Source organism: Numenius arquata, chromosome 1 (genome assembly GCF_964106895.1).
Source record: "Numenius arquata chromosome 1, bNumArq3.hap1.1, whole genome shotgun sequence".
NCBI classification, from domain to species: domain Eukaryota; kingdom Metazoa; phylum Chordata; class Aves; order Charadriiformes; family Scolopacidae; genus Numenius; species Numenius arquata.
The window spans coordinates 52,135,351-52,157,500 of NC_133576.1; the positions used below are offsets into that span (position 1 = coordinate 52,135,351).

Here is a 22,150-nt window from a genome sequence, read left to right on the forward strand (position 1 = left end):
ATACAACAAACCACCTCTCCTTTCACTATATGATACTATATGATTACTCTTCTGTAAGCAACTCTTGCTGATGTTTTCAACATGTGGTTAATTCTACTACAATTAGTATTGTCCTGGTTTGAGGTAAAACAGAACTAATTTTCTGTTCAGTAATTTTTCCTTTTTAGCTGGGCCTCTTCTAACTAACTAAACTCTGAAATTAACGGCATATTGTTCAGAAACTGCTCGCTCTCATAGTGATAAGACCTGATAATACCAAGGAATGGTATGCAGAGAGGCCCTTGCTTTTACTTATTGCTATAACAACCAAGGTCAGGTAAATTTGTTATTTGCCCCGTTGGAGGGTCGGAAGCAGAAAAGCGTAGAGGGGTCACACCTGTAGGGAGGAGCGGACAGGACAGGTGACCCAAAACTGACCAACAGGGTATTCCATCCCATCTGCATCATGCTCAGTATTAAAGCTGAGGGATCAAAGGGTCATCTCTCTTCCTTCAATGGCCGACATCTGAGGAGGACCCTGTCTGTTCATCTGCCTTTGATCCCGATCCGAGCAATCCTGACCCCAGATCCAGAATCCAGCTCCTGTCCATCACCGAGTCCAGCCTGGGACTTTCCCCTGTGCCTGCTGGTGACGTGATCATCACCCTGGGAGCTTGATACGGTTTTGTATATACTGTATTTTTTTTTTTTCTTTCTTTCTTTTTTTTATTATTTATTATTTCATTATTTATTAATATTTTCATTAAAGTAGTTTAGTTTTTTCTAAACTCATAAATCTCTCTTATCTCTTCCTCTCCTCTCTTTTCCTTGGGGGGGGGAGGGGCCATCTGTCGCTCTGATTGGTTAATCTGGTCAAAACCACGACAAGTATATTTGGGAATATTTCTATATAGTTATCATCATTACATTATCTGTTTCTGAAAAGTTTCTCAAAGAGTATTCCAATAGTTTACTTATGCATCAGGTTGCTTTTTTCTTTAATACCATTGTAAATCTTGTTGAGAAGATACCTGAAAAGAATAAAAAGAAGCGTGGCCAGCAAGTTGAGGGAAGTGATTCTGGCCCTCTACTCCGCTCTTGTGAGACCCCACCTGCAGTACTGCATCCAGCTCTGGAGCCCCTAACATAAGGACATGGACCTGTTGGAGTGGGTCCAGAGGAGGGCCACAAAGATGATCAGAGGGCTGGAGCATCTCTCCTATGAAAAAAGGTTGAGATAGTTGGGGTTGTTCAGCCTGGAGAAAAGAAGGCTCTGGGGAAACCTTATTACAATCTTTAATATATAAATGGGGCATAAAAGAAAGATGGAGAGAGACTTTTTACCAGGGCCTGCAGTGACAGGACAGGGGCAACGGTTTTAAACTAAAAGAGGGTAGGTTTAGACTGGGTGTGAAGAATTTTTTTTACGATGAGGGTGGTGAGATACTGGAACAGGTTGGCCAGAGGTGATGTGGGTACCCCATCCCTGGCAGCGTTAAAGGTCAAACTGGATGGGTCTTAGAGCAACTCGATCTAGTTAAAGATGTCCCTGCCCATTGCAGGGAGGTTAGACTAGATGACCTTTAAAGTTCTCTTCCATACGCATAATTTATCAATAGGTTTAAGGTACTGTTTTCTGATGTATTTTGATGGGAAAATGGATCTTAAAGTTGAACTAACCCTCACAAGTAAAAATGGAACAAAATAACAAATGTAACATTACACAAGTACCTGTCATACCACTATTTCATTAAAGTTATAAATTTACAAACTAACTTCAGATTTAACAGTAGCTAAAATTAAATAATTTGTGGTAGATTAAATATTTTCTCCATTTTTACCTCACTCAAATGGAAATTATCTTACCAATTCCCTATTTGTTTATTTTTCATATACACAGACAACTTTAATAATTCATATTTTGATTAGGGTTTATGCTCCTGTAATTCCAACAAAGCTAACTATAATAAAAAAGAAATCCAACACCTAAAATAATCCACAAGCACACATTAAAGCCCAGCAAGAAAGAAATAGGTCTTCAAGAAGGAGGGAAAAAGGCAAGTTCACCTTTGCTTTGATTGAAATAAATGTAAACAGAAATTACTCTCACATGTGTCTTGTCATTGAGAATTCATGACAGCAATGAAAGACTGTGAACAAAACATACATAACACATTATTCTGCTCTCTCGAGTGTGATGGAACTTGATGTCTGACCTTTCCCGTAAGAGGGAGACAAGATTTAAAGCCTTCATACTAAATTTGGCCTAGAAATTAAGATCAGCCAAATGGGAGAGAAAATAAAGAGCTATTTTCAATGAACATATTAATGGAATCAACCTAATAAAACATAAATTGAATTAAATTCTTTTTAATAATTGCAGGTAGGAAAAAAAAAAGGAACTGCAAAGTTTTCAGAGCATAGCAAAGCAGCTTTGATGTAAGCAATTAGAGAATCAGACACGTTTAAATTTACATGGCAGAGTGTCACAGTAATTCACTTCCAAGAGTTCCTATTACTGACAGGTGCAACTGTCTCTATCAGAAAACTAGACTCCTGTGATTTTCAGTTTAAATAAACCTAAAGTTCTGCTTGAAAAAATTCAGAACTTGGAAATAAAATCCTCAACAGCAATGTTTTTGAGGAGGATAGTTGTTGCACTGTCTAGAGGTATGTAGGAGATTATGTGTGGGAGACAGAGGCCTCTCTCTCTGTTGATCACAATTGTCAATACCTTGAAGCTGATGAATACATCTTGGCACAGAAAACCAGCTTTCAAATCCTTTCTAGAGTTTCTCAGCCCAGAAACATCTAACAATTTGCTGTTCAGTGATGAGCAACCACCAATAACTTGTTACATCTTTTACCTTGTGTATCTATACCTTTTAAGGAAGGAAATGGGAAAAAGTCCTTAAGTACTATGGAACATGTATTTCTTCCTCATCTAGCTTTTAGTGAAAGAATGAGTCACAGAGAACTACTACAACCAGCCAACCAACCAAATAAATGAACTCTCTTCTCTCCCTCAGTTATTAATTCTGGAGACTTAGCACAGAACTTCAGTTGTTGGTGTTTTTTTGATCTTATGGCTAGACTTACCAGAAAGGAAAATTTTATGATTCAAACACACAATACATTGATAGTGAGAAAAGAACTCTGCTGAACAGTCTTGTTCAAGCACAGTTTGAAATGAATGAATGTGTCGTGGTTTTGGCTGAATTTACCAAAACCTGACCGACAGATGGCCCTCCCCCCGCTTCTCCCCCCCTAAAAGAGGAGAGAGGAGGAGAAAGAGATAAAGGAGATTCAGAAGTTTAGAATGAACTAAACTATTTTAATGAAGAATTAATATTAAAATAAAAATAAAGAAGAAAATAATGAAATAGATACAATATATACAAAACCGTATCAAGCTCCCAGGATGACAGTCACGTCACCGGCAGGCACTGGGGAAGTCCCAGACTGGACTCAGTGATGAATGGGAACTGGATTCCAGCTCTGGAGTCAGGAACACACGGATCGGGATCAAAGGCAGATGAACAGACAGAGTCCTCTCTGGACGTCGGCCATCACAGGAAGGGGGCTGACCCTTTGATCCCTCAGCCTTTATACTGAGCATGGGGCAGATGGGATGGAATACCCCAGTTGGTCAGGTTTGGGTCACCTGTCCTGTCCACTCCTCCCCACCGATGTGACCTCTTTACGTTTTTTCCATTTCCGACCCTCTAAGGGGGCAAATAACGAAATTGGCTGACCTTGGTTGTTATAGCAATAAGTATAAGCAAGGGCCTCCCTGCTCACCATTCCTTGGCATGGAGCACAAACATTGGTCTTATCATTCTGAGAATGAGCAGTTTTCTCCACAATACGCCATTAATTTCAGAGAGTTAGAGGAGGCCTAGCTAGGATGTAGAGTTACAGAACAGAAAATTGGTTCGGTTTTACTTCAAACCGGGACAGAATGATTCTCCCCACTGAAAACAATAGCATTTATAGGTAAGAATTATGGTGAGTCCTAAGTGTAGGACCTACTCTACATTTGGTATCCATAGCAGCATTTTAGCATAACTGTCTTCAATACCAAACACATACGGAACATGCTGGCTTTGTACATGTATGAGAATATCGTGACCTACTTTGAAATGCAGGTTTATTACACGTGCATTACTTAACAGTGACAAAGTCAAACAAAGTCATGAATGAATAAAGCACTCCACCTGGTTAAATATAAATAAAATCTCAGTCCTCTTAAGTTCATCCTGAATTACAGATGCCACTGCACTATTCGGATGATAGCAAGGACAGATGCATTTTAGTGGAATCTTATTGTGAAGGAGAGCTACCAGCTTCTCTAGGCACTGCAAAAGTGTAATCACACTGGAATTCAATTACTGCATTACCTCCTAAAAATTATCCTCTGCTTTTTGTAACAGATTAAGTATCTTCTTTTTTTTCTTTTTTTTTTTGGGGGGGGGGGGAAGATGGGAAAATGAGCTCTTGCATTTTGATGTATTGTTGTAGTAAATTCTTACACTGATATATTTTTAGATTGTTAAATGACACCCTGTCGACACTATTTTTTTGTTAAATCATCTTATCATTTTTACGTCATTGCACAGACCTCTGATAATTTAACTAGGAACTGGAAAAAAAAAGTTCACATGATAGTAACAGCTGGCAGCTTTTCAAGGGAATCAATGAAATTTATTAATAGACTAAACTATGTCATGGATTTGTTGTCTTTGAAAATTTGAGAAAAAGCAATAATAGGTGTTTTCCATATATCTCAGATCTTATATATGCATTATTTCAGAGTGGTTTTTTATGGAATACATTTCAAATATATATAGAAAATTGTTACAATTAAAAAATTTAAGCCATCCTATTCTATAATTCCTAATAATCAGAAGCAAAGAAATCTATTTTTGTAACAACTACCCTTTCAAGTTCTAATGATGAATTTCCTAGGTTTGTAAATAATAAGGTTTTTTACCCTCTGACACCTGTTCTATGCAATGTTGTGTTTTAAGGCCTAATACAGCAACTTAGCAATGGACTAACAATGTTACTGCTCTCAAGATTACTATTTTGAATTTAACAGATACTATTTATTATAAGTAATCTAACACACACCCACAAAAGTCTAAGTCAAGTACTGCTACGACATGCATTGGTTTAATTGCTGTGAACTCATCAAGCCTTTAGACTGCAGCTGAGGTGCATGTTTTCACATGAGTTCAGGCAGAAAAGAAATATTTTTTTGTTTTCTTCAAAGGTCCTCAAAAATTTTGTGACGCCTGTATTTTGATCCATGAATAAGTGGATTTTGCATGCAGGTCCTATATAAGTGTCCTGTAAGATGGACAACAAGGGCTAGAGAATTGTATTTATAGTAATCTGAAGTACTCAGAAGGAAAGACAGTAGATGAAAGTGTTAAATGATAGCGGGAAAGAAAATAATTTCAGTTCAAAGCCACCAGCGAACTAAATCTAAATAAGTTAAACATTCTATGCTTCAAGGCATTATGCTATGGACAACATTTTGGCTGAAGTGTTTCACAATTTTTTCCTCCTCTCCTTGACATGACAGCTACTTTTCCCAATAAAGATGCATTTTCTAACAAACATGGTTTCCTATGATTTCTTCCCCGACTTTCTGTCTTTTAAGCTTCCTACTTCATCCATTAATAGTCACATTTTGCTAAAACTTTACAGCAATAGTATACTATAAAAAGAATGCATGCGTATTTGTAAAATTATACCAGCTCACAATTCTGAATAATTGCTTCAAAAAATGTTTATTAACGAACTAGAATGTTCTGTTACTGACCCTTATTCAATATCCTAGAAAAACACAAAGCTTAAAATTTGATTTTGTCTCTCAAATTATAAAAAAATAAATTATATTTATTTTTACCAAAAATAAACCTACACTACGAAAAGGTTATTTTGTTGCAAAGCGCTTAAAGTGGTCTGGCTCAGTCAGCAGGATGAAAGCAGGGCATTCGTTGGCCTCCAGGAGGCCCCTTGTGAAATCACAATATATGCATTAGGCAGGTGAACTCCTTGTCATACTTGTCTCAGCCTGTTTGATTAGAAAGTGCTCAGAGTTTGACAGTATCCATGTTTTCCACCCTCTTTTGCTGTGCTGCACCCAGGCAATGACCTATGCAACAGCTTAACAGCATCCCTAGGAAGGAACTGAGACTTTTCTCATGGCACAGATATCTATGGATACATATATAGAGAGATTTTGCATTGTTCCTTGCCCATCTCTCTGTTTTGTCTTCAGGATCCACTCTGGGTTAAATGGCCAATGATATTGAGCAGAAAATTTGGGGTTTCAGACAAGCTGACCTTGTGCTTTTGAAAAAAAAACAGTATTAACAACAGCTTTACTTCAGGCTGTGCTCATCTTACCTGGACAACCGATGTATGTTGCTACTTAGAAAAGTTGACTTTATGGCCTGGTATTTAATTTTTCATATCACAAGTCACTGCCTTTGTTCTACCTACTATGACAAACCTCATTAAAAAAAAGATCATAGTGAATTATATAAAAATGAATGAAGGTAGTATGCCTAGTATTGGCCAATTACTTTTCCCATAAGAAAATACTATGTTTCTTGTATTACCAAGGATATTAACTACGGTTAAAAGTGAGGTGGCAAGGGAATGGTAAAACACACAGTACGTACACTCATTTTTCCATGTAGCTTAACACATGCCTCAATAATTGGCTTATGTTTCAATAGAGCCTGAGTACATTTGTAATTCCCAAGAAATAAATAATTTACTGTGAAAGAAACTGAACTTCCTGAACAGGTACCAAGTAATTTTAACTAATGCTGCCTCCAGGTAGGTCAGATTTTAGAAGAGCTCCAGGTGTTTCCTTGGTATGTAGCAACTCCACAGTAGAGCAATTCAGAGCTACCATCCTGAACACGCCACAGTTTCCACAAGGAGATGAGACAACCCATGATAAGAGAGATGTTCAGGGAAGTTCTAATCTGCAAAATTTGAGGGTCAGGGACTACAGCATGTACATATAGCCTCTAAAAGGTTTGCCGAAATTCCTTTAAAAAAATTGTTTAAGGAACAGTCCTGAAGTCACTTAATTCAGCTCCACACAGTCCTGAGCAACCTGCTGTAGCTGACATTGCTTGAACTAGGGGGGTTATACCTAGATGATCTTAAGAGGTCCCTTCCAACCTAAATGACTCCGTAAATAAAACTGGAATTATCAGTTGGAACTATTCTAATTGGAATCAAAATTGATTTAAAAGAAAATAAAAATGGCTCCTTTTTACCAAGGATGAAAAAGAGTAATTTACGGATTCCTCTTATGAATGAATTGCAGATTGCTACAACACAATTGTCTGCTTTGCATCTGTACACTCGACAGTTTCCTGAAATGAGTTAACTGTTCAAAGCAAGGCAAGAAAATTACAGAAGCACTCATCTTTCTACTAAAATAACTGTCATAATTTACCATTATAGCAGTCTGATAACTCTCCTTATAATTGCAAAAAACTGTTTTGAAAAACAGGTAAAAAGATAAATCCTGAAGTGAGGATGGATGGTTTGCATTTTGCATTTGAAATAAAGACCATAACAGCAAAAACAAGTCTGAGCAAGAATGGCCGAAGATTTCAGTACTGCAATCTAAAGGACGACCTTCTCTTTTCATGCTAAGTTGCTTCCCACATATCTGCGTATGCAGCACTGATAGCACTTTCTCCCTCCATCTTTCAGAAAGAGCAAGTCAGTATTTTAATCTAGGACAGATTTCATCAATTTTAATTTGCTTTAAGTGTAGCAACAAAACATATTCTTATGGGAAAAACTTATTATCACAGCTCTTATTTCTATATTTTAATAATATTTCACAACTGAGTACACTTAAATAAAAAAGACAAATCTATCAGATGGCCACTACTTGTCCTTGAGGTTTTTTTGTCTTCTTATTCTCAACAGTCATTATTATACATAAAACTGACAGAGTAATATTCAAATAAATAGATCTTCTGCAACAGCTATTTCTGATCAAAGGTCACTTGTTCTTTTGCATCTTCTAGGCCATTTGCCAACAGATGCCAATCAGTGAAACAACTGCTAACCATTCCCCAGGGAAAATAGGGACTGTGGAAGCAGAGAGTCATTCTAAACAGCTACTAAAACTCAATGACCAAACTATGTAAGAATATCTATTACTGTCCTTTTGGCTTTAGATTTTGTTTTATCTCCTTTACTATCATTAGTCATTTCTTAATATGTATTGCACGCTGTAAAACATTGACCCTTTGCTACTACACAGACAGTCTTTTCACATACTGTGGTATTATTCAACATCTCCCAGGACTCTGAAAAGTATCAGTATGGATCCTAGCAACAACAAAAGGTCACATAACTATTTTTAAAATGCCAGCCATCCTGTTCATAAATGCTCACAGGACAAGTAACAGTTACTGCCTCCACAGTATCTCCAAAACAAGTAATGTGTCACAGAGGATTTATGCTTGCAATGCAATCATTCCTTATTGCCCACATCCTCTAGTGACACAGAACTGTTTCTTTCTTTCTTTATAATATAGCCCCCAACCACCTATAGTAAACAATCTGTATCACTGCTGTTCATCTGACATATTGAACAGTATCCTTAGCTTAAAAAAATAAAGTTGAGACAATTGGAGCTGGACCATCCCCGTGGCCAAGCATCTGTTTAAGCTCACTAATAAAACAGTGTTCTTCCCAACAAGATTATTCTTCAGGGTTTTTCAAATGAAAACTATTCGTTGAAAATTACTCCATAGCAATGCAACACATACAGCTTTCTGTGGCTAAAGAAACATGCAGTATTGTAAAAAATTATTCTTTTAAAGAAAAATGTATGCTTCCCATAGAGAGTTTTTGTAAGGAAAAAAAGAGGTTCAGAACCATACTAAAGGAACTCTCTAATTTCCTGAGTTAGAAAAACCTTTCTAAACAAGTTAATTTTTAACTCCTACCTTCTTCCAGTATACCTTCATTCACCATAAGCAGGTCATGCCTTTTCTCCTAACAATAATCAGGTGGGTTTTTTCCTTCATAAATGAAGAAAGAAATCGAGGATCATATCAAAACTGGCGTAAATGGCTTTGCCAGAATTGGCTGCAAGATGGGGATATAGATACTTTTGCTGTCTAAATAAGCTCAAGGACACTAATCGCCATTTTAACATCTGGGTACCATGTAGAAATAGCAAGCCATTAAACTTTTCAGTGAGCAATATTAATTCCAGGAGGCCTCACGGTTCTGTCTGACGGGTAGCAAAAGTTCAGGACAAAGTGAAAGGGTTGAAGGCGGCAGTGCATTTACACAGTCTTCACATCTCTAGATCTCCCTCCCAGCAATCATAAGCATTCATCTCAGTTAACCCTATTACTATATATTCAAGGGTATTGTTGCTGAAGATTTTCTGTCTTTAAAAGAAATGTGCAAGTAAGAAAGCAAGTAACACCCTCCCCCACTGACACACACTATACACGATGTATTGATTTTACTAGACATTAAAATAGGAAGGAACAACCATCTTTAAATCAGAAAAAAAAAGGTGCAAAAAGTAAACTAAAACATCTTTTATTCTTAGGATAAAAAGTGGAAGAATATTATTGTTAATAAAATCAATATGGAAGAATTCAATAGATAAGACATATGAAAGTTGCCTGAGGATGAACAACATGATTTTGTGTTTATCTCCATTGTGGTTTTAACTGTAAAGGTTTCCCCTCATCTTTCTCTCTTCTCCCTCAAAAAGAAAAATGTTTCACAGAGTTTTCCCCATTTAGTCTCATAGCTACAACCACAAAGAAGACTGCATATTTATATGCCAATTCAAAATGAGTGTTTTGAAACAGTCCTCATATGAAATAAGGTTCACTTCTTAATCAGGTCATGATGCAAAAATATTCTCATCCCCCAAATGCAGTAAGAAAGGTCCCTACTATCTACGTATAGTATAGAATATGTATATAGTATACATATATAGACTTATCTATGATACATCTTAGCTCAGGACCAATTTTCACTCTACTTTGGCTTCTTGTCACCAAACAGAGAAACTGAAACAGGTTTTCAAAGTAATAACAGTAGTCTTAATGGTTTCAACTTAAAATACTTGCTCATAGAGGTTAATCTTGTACATCAGATAGAAATAGATATACTCTAAATATTATTTCAGGTTCTGCATAACCACCCAACAAGCCACAAGCCTCAACAATTAATAATGGAAAACTAACATTCTGTAACAGAGTGAAAAAAACAGCTAGGGGTCATTAATACCAGTTGACACGAACTCCTATGGCTTACAAGAAGCGTATCCTTTAATTGCTGTAAATGCTTTGTTCCAAGCTCAGCGTACTTGGAGAACTGTGTATGTGAAAGTTCTGCCTATAAATTGTATACGAAAAGGAACAACAGATATCTGTCTATTCATTCATTTTTTGAACCATCTGATTACTATTCAGTGCATATCAGATCCAATATGAAATTCATCAACTAATTACCTTTTGACAAGGATCCAAAAAAAAAAACCGCTTAGCTAATACACAGCCAGCATGAAAAAGAGAATGACATCACCGAATGAAAAACACTAAGAATAGGATGACATGTATTATTATGTACTTAGGACACCAAGTCTCCTCCAGAAGGGTTATAAAAAAAAATAAATAAAACCTACAGATGCTCAAATACTGGGTACCAGACCTCTGCTAAGCTTCAGCACTTAATTGTGTGTAATTTCTCAAAGCGATTTTGCCACTTAACCTGGATTCTAGATATAAATATTAAATTGTTTTCTGTAAAATAGTGACAACTCAATCATCAGATACAAACAAGTAAACTAAATTCAAAATTTCTGCCTACCTTAAAAGAGTTCTCAGGCTGTCTTCACTTCTGTAGATATATTTCTTACACATAGAACAGGTGAAGAATTTTCATTCTATGGATTTTATTTTTTATTTATTTTTATTTTACTATATTGTTGAGTTCTCATTATGACATTTGACATGAGGTGTAAAATCTTGGCTTTGTTGATGTTAAGGCCCACATTGTACAGATCACGTGGTCCTTTTCCAGTTAAAAGAAACATTTTTGAAAAAGGAAAACTGCCTTGTTTGTGCAGAAATACCCTTTACACATTTGATATTATTCTCTAAAATATACTAATTCTTACATGAGAAATAATTCATAAAAATTTACAGAAGGACATAATTTAGAAAAATGTCAGCTTATAGCTCTAAATAGTGTGGAATTTTTCAAACAGAATAACTACTTGAGATTTTTCGTATATAATTCCAGTCTGCTCCTCAGAATTGCACTAGTTTTAGAACAAAAAAAAAAAATATTTTTACCTAGTTAAAATTCATATTTTGCTCCTAAAAAACAAACTAAAATTCAGAAATACCAATGTCGCAATGTCAAAGCTCTTTACTTCCTTTTTTCATAATGTTGATCATACAAGTAGAACAACTAGAACCACCCATATTCATTCTTAATAGCTAAGGCACAGAAATAATAGAAATCAAAAACAGAATGCTACATGACAAAATAGATCTATAGACTTTAATTTCATCATAATGATGTGAAGGTTCTCATACATATCCTAATAACCCATCATTGGAAAGATTGTCCTTCCAGTTAAATTATTCCAACATAGAATAAATTTGACCTAGAAAAGAAAATTTCCATTCACAATAGCAGAACTGAACACAGAATATTAATTAACTCATAATGTATAATAATCTGTAGAAACACAGAGAATGACAGACGGTAGTAGCAACTTTCACCTTTTTTGAGACAAGGCAACACCAGATTGCTATTAGGCAATGTGAGCGTATAATATGCCACTACACTAATACTGTCTAATTATACTGATCAAGTTGTAATTCTTTATGTAATAAAATCTTCTAACATCCTTTTACCCCCATTGTCTCTTTTAACAGATTTGGTTTTTAACAAAAAAAAACCAACACTATTTCCTTTGTCTATTCAGCATCCTTGGAAAAAACCACCAGATGGCAATGCAGTGTTCAGGTATATTATTCAACATACATGTTATAATGAAAAAATCTGTACAGATCAGCATGAGGCTCTCTTTCCTAACCTACTTCCTCTTTGATGAATATTAAATAATTCATAAGCAAAAACTCTTCACCACAAGTAAGTGATCAAATACCACTCAACCTGGAAAAAACAGTCTTTAAGAAACCTAAGTTTCTAAGGATGTAAAACCACTTGGCTAAAAAAGATATTTACAATTTAGTTCAAACTATGAAAAAGAATATTTCAGGAAAAGTCACTGAAAGAATCATTTACAAATGTATTACCATAAAGTTATCAAAATACTATCAAGGACTGCATTGAGCAACAGACACTCAGTGGACTGCACAAAAAGTAAATCTACGCACTTTTTAAGCATATGTAAATTTATGTGAAGTTCGGCATCATGCTAAAAAACAGGCATTATTTCCTACACTTTTGAGGTTTAAGCCAATTCCAGTAAACCCATGCGCTGAACGAAACAAAATATATAGGCTTTAAGTATTTATTCTTCTTTTGCATCAAGCAGGACATGGTGATCAGAGAAATTTTTTCATGAAGCGAGATGCTTTGAGATACTTCAAAAAGCTGAGGAGTAGTGCAAGAGTCAGCTTCCCATTTAGTGGATCACATCTGATATCCATTGTATGCCAAATGAGAGTTCATCTTTGCAGCTACTGTTGCAGGCTCTGAAGCCTCTCCAGAAGTTTATGGGGACTTCACTGAATACCAAAAATACCCAGTTAACAACCATTACATCTGCTCTGAAGTCAGCGGTTGGAACAGCAAAGCTTAAGGCAAAGGATCTTTTTTCTTGCTTGAGAAGGCATTACAACTTGTAGGTGTCGTGCATTCAAATATAATTCACAGGAAAAGTTTATGTGTGCTTAAGTCTAATTTAGTTTTCGCATGTGTGGATATAGGAAGAAGCTTCTTGCATCATCCCACGTATTAATAGAATTGTTACTGGAACTGCTCATCCAGCCATTCTTATGTAACAAACATTACATGCTCTAAATGTAAAATAAATCCATTCCATGCTAAAGAGTAATCTGAAACTGTTCACTGCATTACAAAAATAATTTAAAATTTTAACTGGGAAAAAAAGCTATATCTTCTGTCAGATAGAAACAGAATCATACATACAAGACAAAGTGTTAAACAGGTACTTCACACAGCTGTGAACAAGCTAATTTAAAGCATGTTTTCCTGCTAATGTAATAAATATTTGATTAATACTCTTCCCTTCACCCTATATTACTATATTTAACTGATGAATAGTACACAGTGGTAGAAAGATTCAAGGACTGCTTTTAAGTAATGTTATCTAAGTGCTTTGCAAAATGACAGCTCTCACGATTAGAGCTTTAATCCAACATAGCTCAACCTAAGTTTTCTCTTGCAATGTTTTTTTTTTAACCTGTTTTTCAGTTAATCCAAACAAAGACAAGAATACTATATTGATCCTAATTATTTACACTTACAGCTAATTATATGATAAAACTTCAATCCTGAAAGACAATAGACGGTCATAATTGTTATCCATTTCTAGAAATAAAACCAGAATTTGAGCCTACAAATTGTTCCACATTTTTTGGCATGATGTGAATCCTCACTGACTTTCTGCAGGTAGGTTTTCATGTTCTTGACAGATCACAGAAGTGGTTGGAAATGTATTTCTAGCAGATGGAGAATCTCATACTTTTATTAATCACTATCTTTTTAGCACAGCTGATAAAAAAACTTAGAAAAGAACTGAAGTTCTCTAGCAGGAAAAGTCTACCAGACAGTATAGAAAAGACATATTTCCAAGGATAGATCTCTTTAACATAAAAATAAATAAAATACATAAAATACTGTAGTTAAATATATAAAGAACAAAAGATTTGTGTTTTCAGCTTTGGTACTTAGAAATAAGCTCAACAAAAGTGAATTAGAAGAAATAAGTCACAATTAGGACAACTCTTTAGCATAGTAATGCAACAACTTCTTTACTTTTAATACATTCATTTAATTCATTTAATTCATAACAGAGAAGGAAGTACATTAAAGCAACAAATCTTTGAAAGGTGGATACTACTACTCCATATTTATAATTGTAACATTGAATAAGTATAAAAATATACCAACATCTTTATTTTGCTGTATGTTTTACTTTAATGCTGATACTTCAAGAACAAAGTGAACTCACATGTAGAACTGATGAAAAAGACATAAGCCATGTTTTCATCATCCTCTGCCTCTGGTTAACAAGTTCACATAAAACTACAGTTCTATTTTCCAAGTTGATTTTTTTTTCCGACTTCCAATTGTAAGTAGCATTAGTTTTAGAAAGCCATTTCTATTTTCATAGTACGGATAAGTGAATCTTATTTTCCTAAAACTTCTGTTAAAGTAAATAAGGTTTTCTTTGTAGAAACACTTCAGGATTACAAAATAGGCCTCCTGAGCACTGAGGGAGGACCAAACCAAACCAAAGAACAACAAAAACAAGCCAAGCAGCATCACACACGTTATTACATTCCACCTGCTTCTGTGGAAGTTCTTCAAGTCTGAAGTCACTAAACAACACGACCAAAGGCAGCAGGACCTGAGATTTTAGTAAATCAGAGATTTTTCCTTTGCACATACAGTATGCTGTCTTGGTGATACAGCTAATTGAAACTATATACAGAATAAGCAGATCTCACGTGAAAACGTCAATAACCCCATGTTACAGTAAGGTATGATCCAAAGATTCCCATTACAGTTTTTCCTTTTTATTACAGCATCATGATGAGAACATTCTGCACATCTTAAAAAGTATTGTATGCTCTTTCTTTTGCTGGACAGCAATTATCTTACTTTCCCAAACAGAAACTAAAATGTGTAATTACCACTTTTCTTTGCATTGGTTAATCAGAGGAAGAGGATACAGGAAAAAACGATGAAATAAATGCAAAGACAACCCAAGTTCTTAATATTGTCAAATTCAAGCAACAGATATCTGACCACTGACTATTTTTTTTAGTTCCTTAAAAATGGATGTCATTGTAGAAGTTACTGCAAGATGAACAATAATGTTTATATTGAATTTGGATTAAGGGGCCTCAACTTAAAGTTTACAAGCATTAACTCTCAATTAAACAGAACAACCTCACCCAGACACATTCAAAGGATATCTGTAATATCTAAGCTTCAACATCATATTACAAGCACATCAACACATCACCAACTCCTTTGCTCTGCACACAGTCCATATATTCCAGTTTAAATAACTCAAACAATATTTTAATCTCAAGTCTTGGTTGAGGAATGCCTTACTTTATAGTGGTACTCCTTATTTGCCTTCCCTCATCTACATTTCCAATCACTAAAATATTGGAGACATAATCAGTTTCATAATGTTGTTACAAATACAATCCATTGAAAATACAAGCTATACTTTAAGCTGTTTTGCAGAACATATAAAGACCTGTGTCCTCCCTAAGCACCAGTTTACAACTACCAACCAACTCCAGTTGGAAACAGATTTAAAAAAACATAAAAAGAAATCAGAGTCAGACTGTTGAAACAGTACAACAAAAGCTACCTAAAACACTCCAAAGCCAACAGGAAAATGACTAGTAACAAAAAATGTAATTAACTAATTCCACCAACATGGGAATGACACTTCCATTAAGGATTTAGTGCCCTTTAGTGCCATAGAGCAAGACAGTTTGCAGAAGTAGTATCCTATAATTTTTTTCATTATCCAGTGAAAAGTGAAAGAGGGGAAAATTAGAATTTCAGGGTGACAGACAAATATAAACCCAAAACCACCCAACTGTCTCAGTATTGGTGTTCCCTTTATTTACATATGAAGATAATTCATCTATAGTAACAGTATGAAAGATGTTTGGTAAACATGTCGCCCTCTGTTTGGTTTCTGAAAAACTGCCTGTATTTTCTTTGATGAGTTAAACTTCTCAACCATGTATCATGCAGCCCTTTCAAAAACACATTTTGCTGTTCACTTTTCATGGTTATTAGATTTAATGTGCTTGATCTATTTGTTGTATTACAAAAATCAGTAGCCTAAACCAAAATTGCATTATCTTAATTTCCAAGAGATTCTTTGCCATGAAGTATATAGTCAAACAGATAAATCTAGTAATCTAAATCTAGTAAAACAACACTGACTACAACAAAGTCTTTCAAGTAAGTTAAGTAGTTCCGGGAATAACTTTCCTTCAGCAGATGAATTGTGACATTGATTTCACATTACATATCTGATTTTAAAATTTTGGGGTTTTTTCATCAAGTTCACAGGACACAATATAGTCTAAAAATATATAGACGCTACTAACTTTTTCTGCTGCAGATTTTGAAATCCTCTTAACTATGTTCCAAACCACCATAGCAACATCTTAGTATACATTTGCACTTTTTTCCAAACCACATCGTAACCACAAAGATAAAGATTTACTTACCTGATCCCCTTTTGGTTACAACCTTCAAGCTCTGAGTCAGAGTAGCATACAAGAGAATCAAGTTGGGAATAGGAGCTTTCATTTTCTGTCTTTCTGTGGTTGCTTCCTAAAGTAGCAAAAAGAAGAAAGAAACACTGATTTTATATTGGTGCTGAAACAACCTTGAAGTAACTAATCCTAATACTGGCATTGTGGAAAAGCTGAATACAGTGTTTGTGAGCAATTTAATGCACCAAAAATGATCTATTGTTCCTGAAAAAAATACATAAACTAAAATCACCATAAAACAAACACATGCATACACTACATTTAACCCTGGAACCTTAGTTCAAATTTTGTCTCTGTATTGAAAATTAATTGGCTCCTTCTTAAAACTTTAACAGACCTCCTGAATGAAACAACTTTGATCAATTTATTTTATGAAAAAAGTGTGATTTTTTCACTAATCCTGCAAAATAACATCCAGTTCTTCCTTTTTATCATATAAACTATTTCTCCTCCCCACAAACAGGAAAAAGAAAATAATGCCCTTCTTCATTAGTTTTGCTTCCATTTATTAATTCCACAGATTCAGCACAAGATTCACAATGCAAGGAGCGACTAATTAAAAACAAATCTGGTCATCATTTTAGGAACAGCAAAAGGGGAAACTTAAGAGTGCACAAGAGGAACCAGCAGAGACTCCTGCAACTTCCTTTGAGATGAGCTGAAGTTCCATGAGCAAGTTCAAATGAACATATTTTCTTCACTAAATCAGAAGTGAATATTATTAGGATGCAAGAGAGGTGGATCACCGGTTGTGGCTCAGCCTTCACCTCTAAGATGTGAATAAAAGTTTTGCATTTCTATTACTTGTGTCCTTGGGTGATTAAGTGGCATGAGCAGCTGGTGAAAGCAGGGACTAAACATTTTATTAATTCCCCATATAACTACAATGATGTCATCTAGTCATGATGATTACCAGCTTTGTTCTGGAATGGTTGATAGGACTAACATCTCACATTGCAATGTGCTAAAAGGGGAAAGGGAGGCCAAATCTTCTGCCTAGTCAAGCTAGACAGTAGAATCTATCTATCTATGCTATCTATATTCATTATAACACTTTATGCAAAAATATTCTTATCTAATGGAGCAAAAAAAAAGGGCTGTGATCAATGGTTCTTTAATATTATAAATAAAGACCCAGATGAAACCAATGTGGTTTTAATATTGACCTCTGTTAATCACAGAAATGTACAGTTGCTCTGTACAGCAACTGAAAAAATTCTCAAAAGGAAGCACATAGTACAAGCTTTGATTTCAAAAGAGACCGTGAATCTTTTGCACTTTCATTGACACTCTGGTTACTGAGTACCCAAGACATTTTTTGAAAGCAGTATCTTAAAATACCTTCTTCTTAGAAGAGAACAGGTTAGAAATAAGAAATAGCGGGGGTGTAAAAGAGCACATTATGCGAAGAATTACTTAAACAATGATGACTTCATATAGAATCCATCTTATAGCTTTACGTTTCAAGACATTTGAGAACTAAGCACAAACCTACTGCAGTCATTATTATGACTTTATTAAAGATGAGGGACAGAGAATACAGTTTGACAACAATTTGTGGTATCTTATTTTTTGTAACAATATTTATACACACAGAGAAACACACAATCATTAATAAGTTTGCTCATTCATTGGCTGTGAACAAACTTTAGCATTTTAGAATCATGGGTGAAGGGTTATCATTTACCTACATTCACATGCAATTTCAGAAAAATTAGGCAATACATTGCTTATCAATGTAGAAATTTAAATATGAAATATAGGATTTCTGTGAGCTAGATTTAGTGCAATGCTAACATTTTTAGTTAAGTTTAAAATTTAACTAAGTACCATGACCACTGGCAGCTATAAATAATATAGATCCTTAGAATTTTAGAAGCTAGAAATGAAGGTTAATTTTTCAGGGGCACAGTGAGTAAATATCACAGTGTTATACCACATTTTACTGCAGACTGGAGTCAAGCTCTCCGAAATCAAAATCTCATTTCTCAGCCGCTGCACTAACTGATGCCGCAGGAAATCCTGAAGCTGATATCTTCAGCCTGCAGGGTACCAGTGAGAGTCAGCTCCTTGCTCTGTGTGAGGCTAATAAATACAGTCCAAAGAACCTCAGGATCTTACTATGCAATTACAAATTCACTAAATAGGTTCTGACTGTGAAAGCAGATCCAAACACATCTTTTTTGACCATGCATCAAAAGATGAGATTGCTGATAACTGTGAAAGAAATACTAATATATACGTGCATAAATTTGCATATATATGTATATATGTATTTATACATATTTTTAGATAAACCATGCGGTAGCTATAAAGCTTGAAATTATCAAAGAAAGCCTCAGTAAATACAAGAACATCAATAAGAAACAGTTCAGTCAGCTAAATCCTTCTTTTGACCCATGCATATATCACTCATTTAAGTTGTCAAGTCAACAAGGAGAACCATATTTATTACAATGGAATAGCAAGGATTGCATTTTAAACATGTGATGCCACTGTGGAAGCCATTCTCATGTACATTTATTCTCAGAGATTCAGGTACAGCTTAAAGGCATAAGCAAAATTGGCTGATGCCTACATCGCTTGTGGCAAATCCCTAGAAAGTAAAGTCTGCTACTCTTTTTGAGATACCAGAAAGCACTTACTGCTAGAAGGAGAAAACAAAAAGGGAGGGGTGGCTCCCAGCACCAGCCATTGCCTCTTTGCAGCAATATGGGCAAGAAATCAGATCTTACATGGGCTCTCCCCAGAGTTTTCCAACCCTTCTCTTGCAGGAGGAGGTTTCTTTGTCTTTCCTTAATTTTAAAAATCAAAAGCTCAAACAAAGAAAACTGAAAGGGTTAAATATCAGTAAAGAGGAGCTGGTGCCTTATGGCTTTGGAAGTTGTCTGGGAGGTTGGAAAATCTGTCTCACGTCATTCATATGACTGATTCAAAACAGATACTTAACATCTCATGTCCCCTGTTCCAGGTGAATGCCTCAGCAATTGACTATTTTAGAAAATGTCACCCTAGTGAAATTGGTTGTAAAAACAAAATAAGCAAGTCAGAAGAAAATAAAAAAGGAACATCCCAAGGGGGATCCTACAACAAGTCCACAGAAAATGCCTTCACTGCTGCAATGAGTATGCCTGAGGTTGAGATACTGTAACACATTTAGTTAGGCTTTAAATTGAAAAACAAAATAAAAGGCATAATTCTGAGAAGCCAAATTCTTAACACCAACTGGAGTGTGATATGTCATGAATTGGAAACAGCCTACTTTCAGCAATGAGTTTCTTAAAGAAGAGACTATTTCAATAGTCACTTAGCTGTAATTTAATTTTTTTAAACAACATTAAGAAATTCTGATTTTAACAATTACAACTCTGCTGTTTCTTTAAGAAATAGGCAGATAAACAGCTTACATGCACATCTACCAAAGTCCTTTTTACTTTATTTTTTCTGGTTTTTAGTTTAGTATTTTTCTGGTCTTTCTGGTTTTTAGCACTAGAAAGCTAAGACAATGTATGGTAGTTATAAACTTAATTGCTGCTTTTCAAGTTGCATCAATGTTAGTTGATGTTAGTCAGTTTTACATACTCTTTGGTTATAGGACTGCTAGACTCCATGGGTGAACAGCAGACTAACAAAATCTTTTAGAATCAGGATTTTTGGTTACTTTTTTTTTATACAATAGCAAGAATTTTTCATCTTTAAGCAGTATTCACAACTTCAGATTTTTAGTTGTGGTTTGTTTGTTTGCATGAACCACAACACTGAAAACATGTTGAATATTCTTGGATAAATATATTCCACACAAATTTTTACTGAGCATATTATTAATTTTTTTAAAAGTCTTTTCTCTAGAAGGTGTCATTGCTTGACACAAAAATGACACAGAAAGCCTCTAGTATCTGTATCACCAAGTATATAATTTTCCAGCTGAGACAGAAATAGAAATACAGCTGTATCTCAACACTAACATTCTTTGGGGAAATTCCAAGAATGCTTTTTGTCTTAAATTGTCATAAATACTCACTGTGAGGAAAACACATACACATACACACATGCTTCCCAAACCAGCTCAGCAGAGATTAAATTAACAATGACAAGGCAAGTCCTGATAAGGCAGGAATATGGAAAAGAAACTTCTCATTTCCTAATTTTACTTATGTTCATTTTGGACCTTTCCCAAAACTTGAATTAAATCTAATTGAAGTAAGAAATTTTCCATTGGCTCAGTCCCTTACAATAACTTTAAAGGGTTGATTTTTAGTTAACCTATAAATGCTAGCTACCTTCCATTACCTAATTATCTGAAAATAATTTTTCTTCCTGTGCTGCCTTTCTAACTTTGAAGAATGTCCCTTTATACATGTTCAAAACTACTTCATTTTCTTCCTCCATCATATCTCCTTCAAAGAAAAAACAAAATTAAAAATATTGTAGGATCCTGTGAACTCTGCAAAATAATTCATTTCCATTCTGTGGCAATGTCATGAAAGTGCTGTCTTAGCTAGCAAGATTAGTCTGCTTTAAACAAACAAACAAACAAAAAAACAAGCAAAGAAAATAAAACTAACTCTTCACTTAAGCCTGTGTATTTTCATGTGGCAAAAAAAGCCTTTAAACGGTAGTAAAAATCTCACAGTTTTCAATTTCCCTTCTTGACAAGTGGCAACTAGGGTAAGCACTGAAAATTCCTTGGTGCCAGTATTGTGGAATAAGGCACAAACCTGTCCCTGGTAAATAATGAATGAGTAACAAAATTACAAAGAAACATCACCTGAATACATAAGAAACAAGCAAACACACAAAAATGCCTTTTCAGTAACAGCCTCTTTTTATGCAGCAGTTCTTTACAAATCCCTGCACAGCATGTCATTAGATGTCACAAAATGTAAAGGACAGTACCAAATATTAGTGTAGTATTAGTAAGTAACTTTGGTATGTCCAGAACATAACTTAAACAGCTTGAAAATAATTGCTTTAAATTCTTAAATTGCAAGGAAAAAGTAAAATTAGAATAATTTTCAAAATTATTTCATAAACAAGTGTAAATTCATTGTCATGATCTGCTACATTACTGTTCTGGAACAGAAGGAGACCCATAACAATACTTAAAATGTTAACTGCAGAAAAATACACCTGTTTGAATGACAAAAGTCCATGAAAATAGTCCTTTCCAGAGCCCCAGAAAACAAAAAGATTGAGGAATAAAATTTTGAAGAACTCATGAGAAACCAGTCATAAGCACCAGGAAGGTGATAAGGTACTGGGTTTCCTTTGCAAATCACTCCTGGTCCTGCATGCTAAGCAGCAGCATTCCTGAGTTCAATAAAATTGTGACTTTCATGACAAAAAACCAAAAGGACATGATTAAAAAAGCAGTAAGGGTTGAAGGACTGGTGACAGTGTTTTAAGCAGTGATAACCAAAAGCCAGTATGCCACCTGTGCAGTGGAGTAGGCTGTGAACAGGAACTCAGCAGAGTCCTTTGGAGAGGTTTCCAAGCAACTGATCATCACATTTCCCATTAAACCTGGCATTCATTACTGCCTTCTTTTCAGATATTTTTTATTGCTAAGATTTTCATCTCCTTAAGACTCCATC

The 22,150-nt window shown here is 35.1% G+C and overlaps 1 protein-coding gene across 1 annotated transcript in view; it reads right to left on the reverse strand.

The window, feature by feature from the left end:
• The window catches only part of IL1RAPL1 (interleukin 1 receptor accessory protein like 1), a 670,379-nt gene extending 653,789 nt beyond the window's left edge, over positions 1-16,590 (reverse strand). Inside the window, exon 1 of the mRNA XM_074147306.1 lies at positions 16,509-16,590. Coding sequence (XP_074003407.1) covers positions 16,509-16,590 — 82 coding nt within the window. The remainder of the gene's footprint in view (positions 1-16,508) is intronic.
• Positions 16,591-22,150: the final 5,560 nt, after the last annotated feature.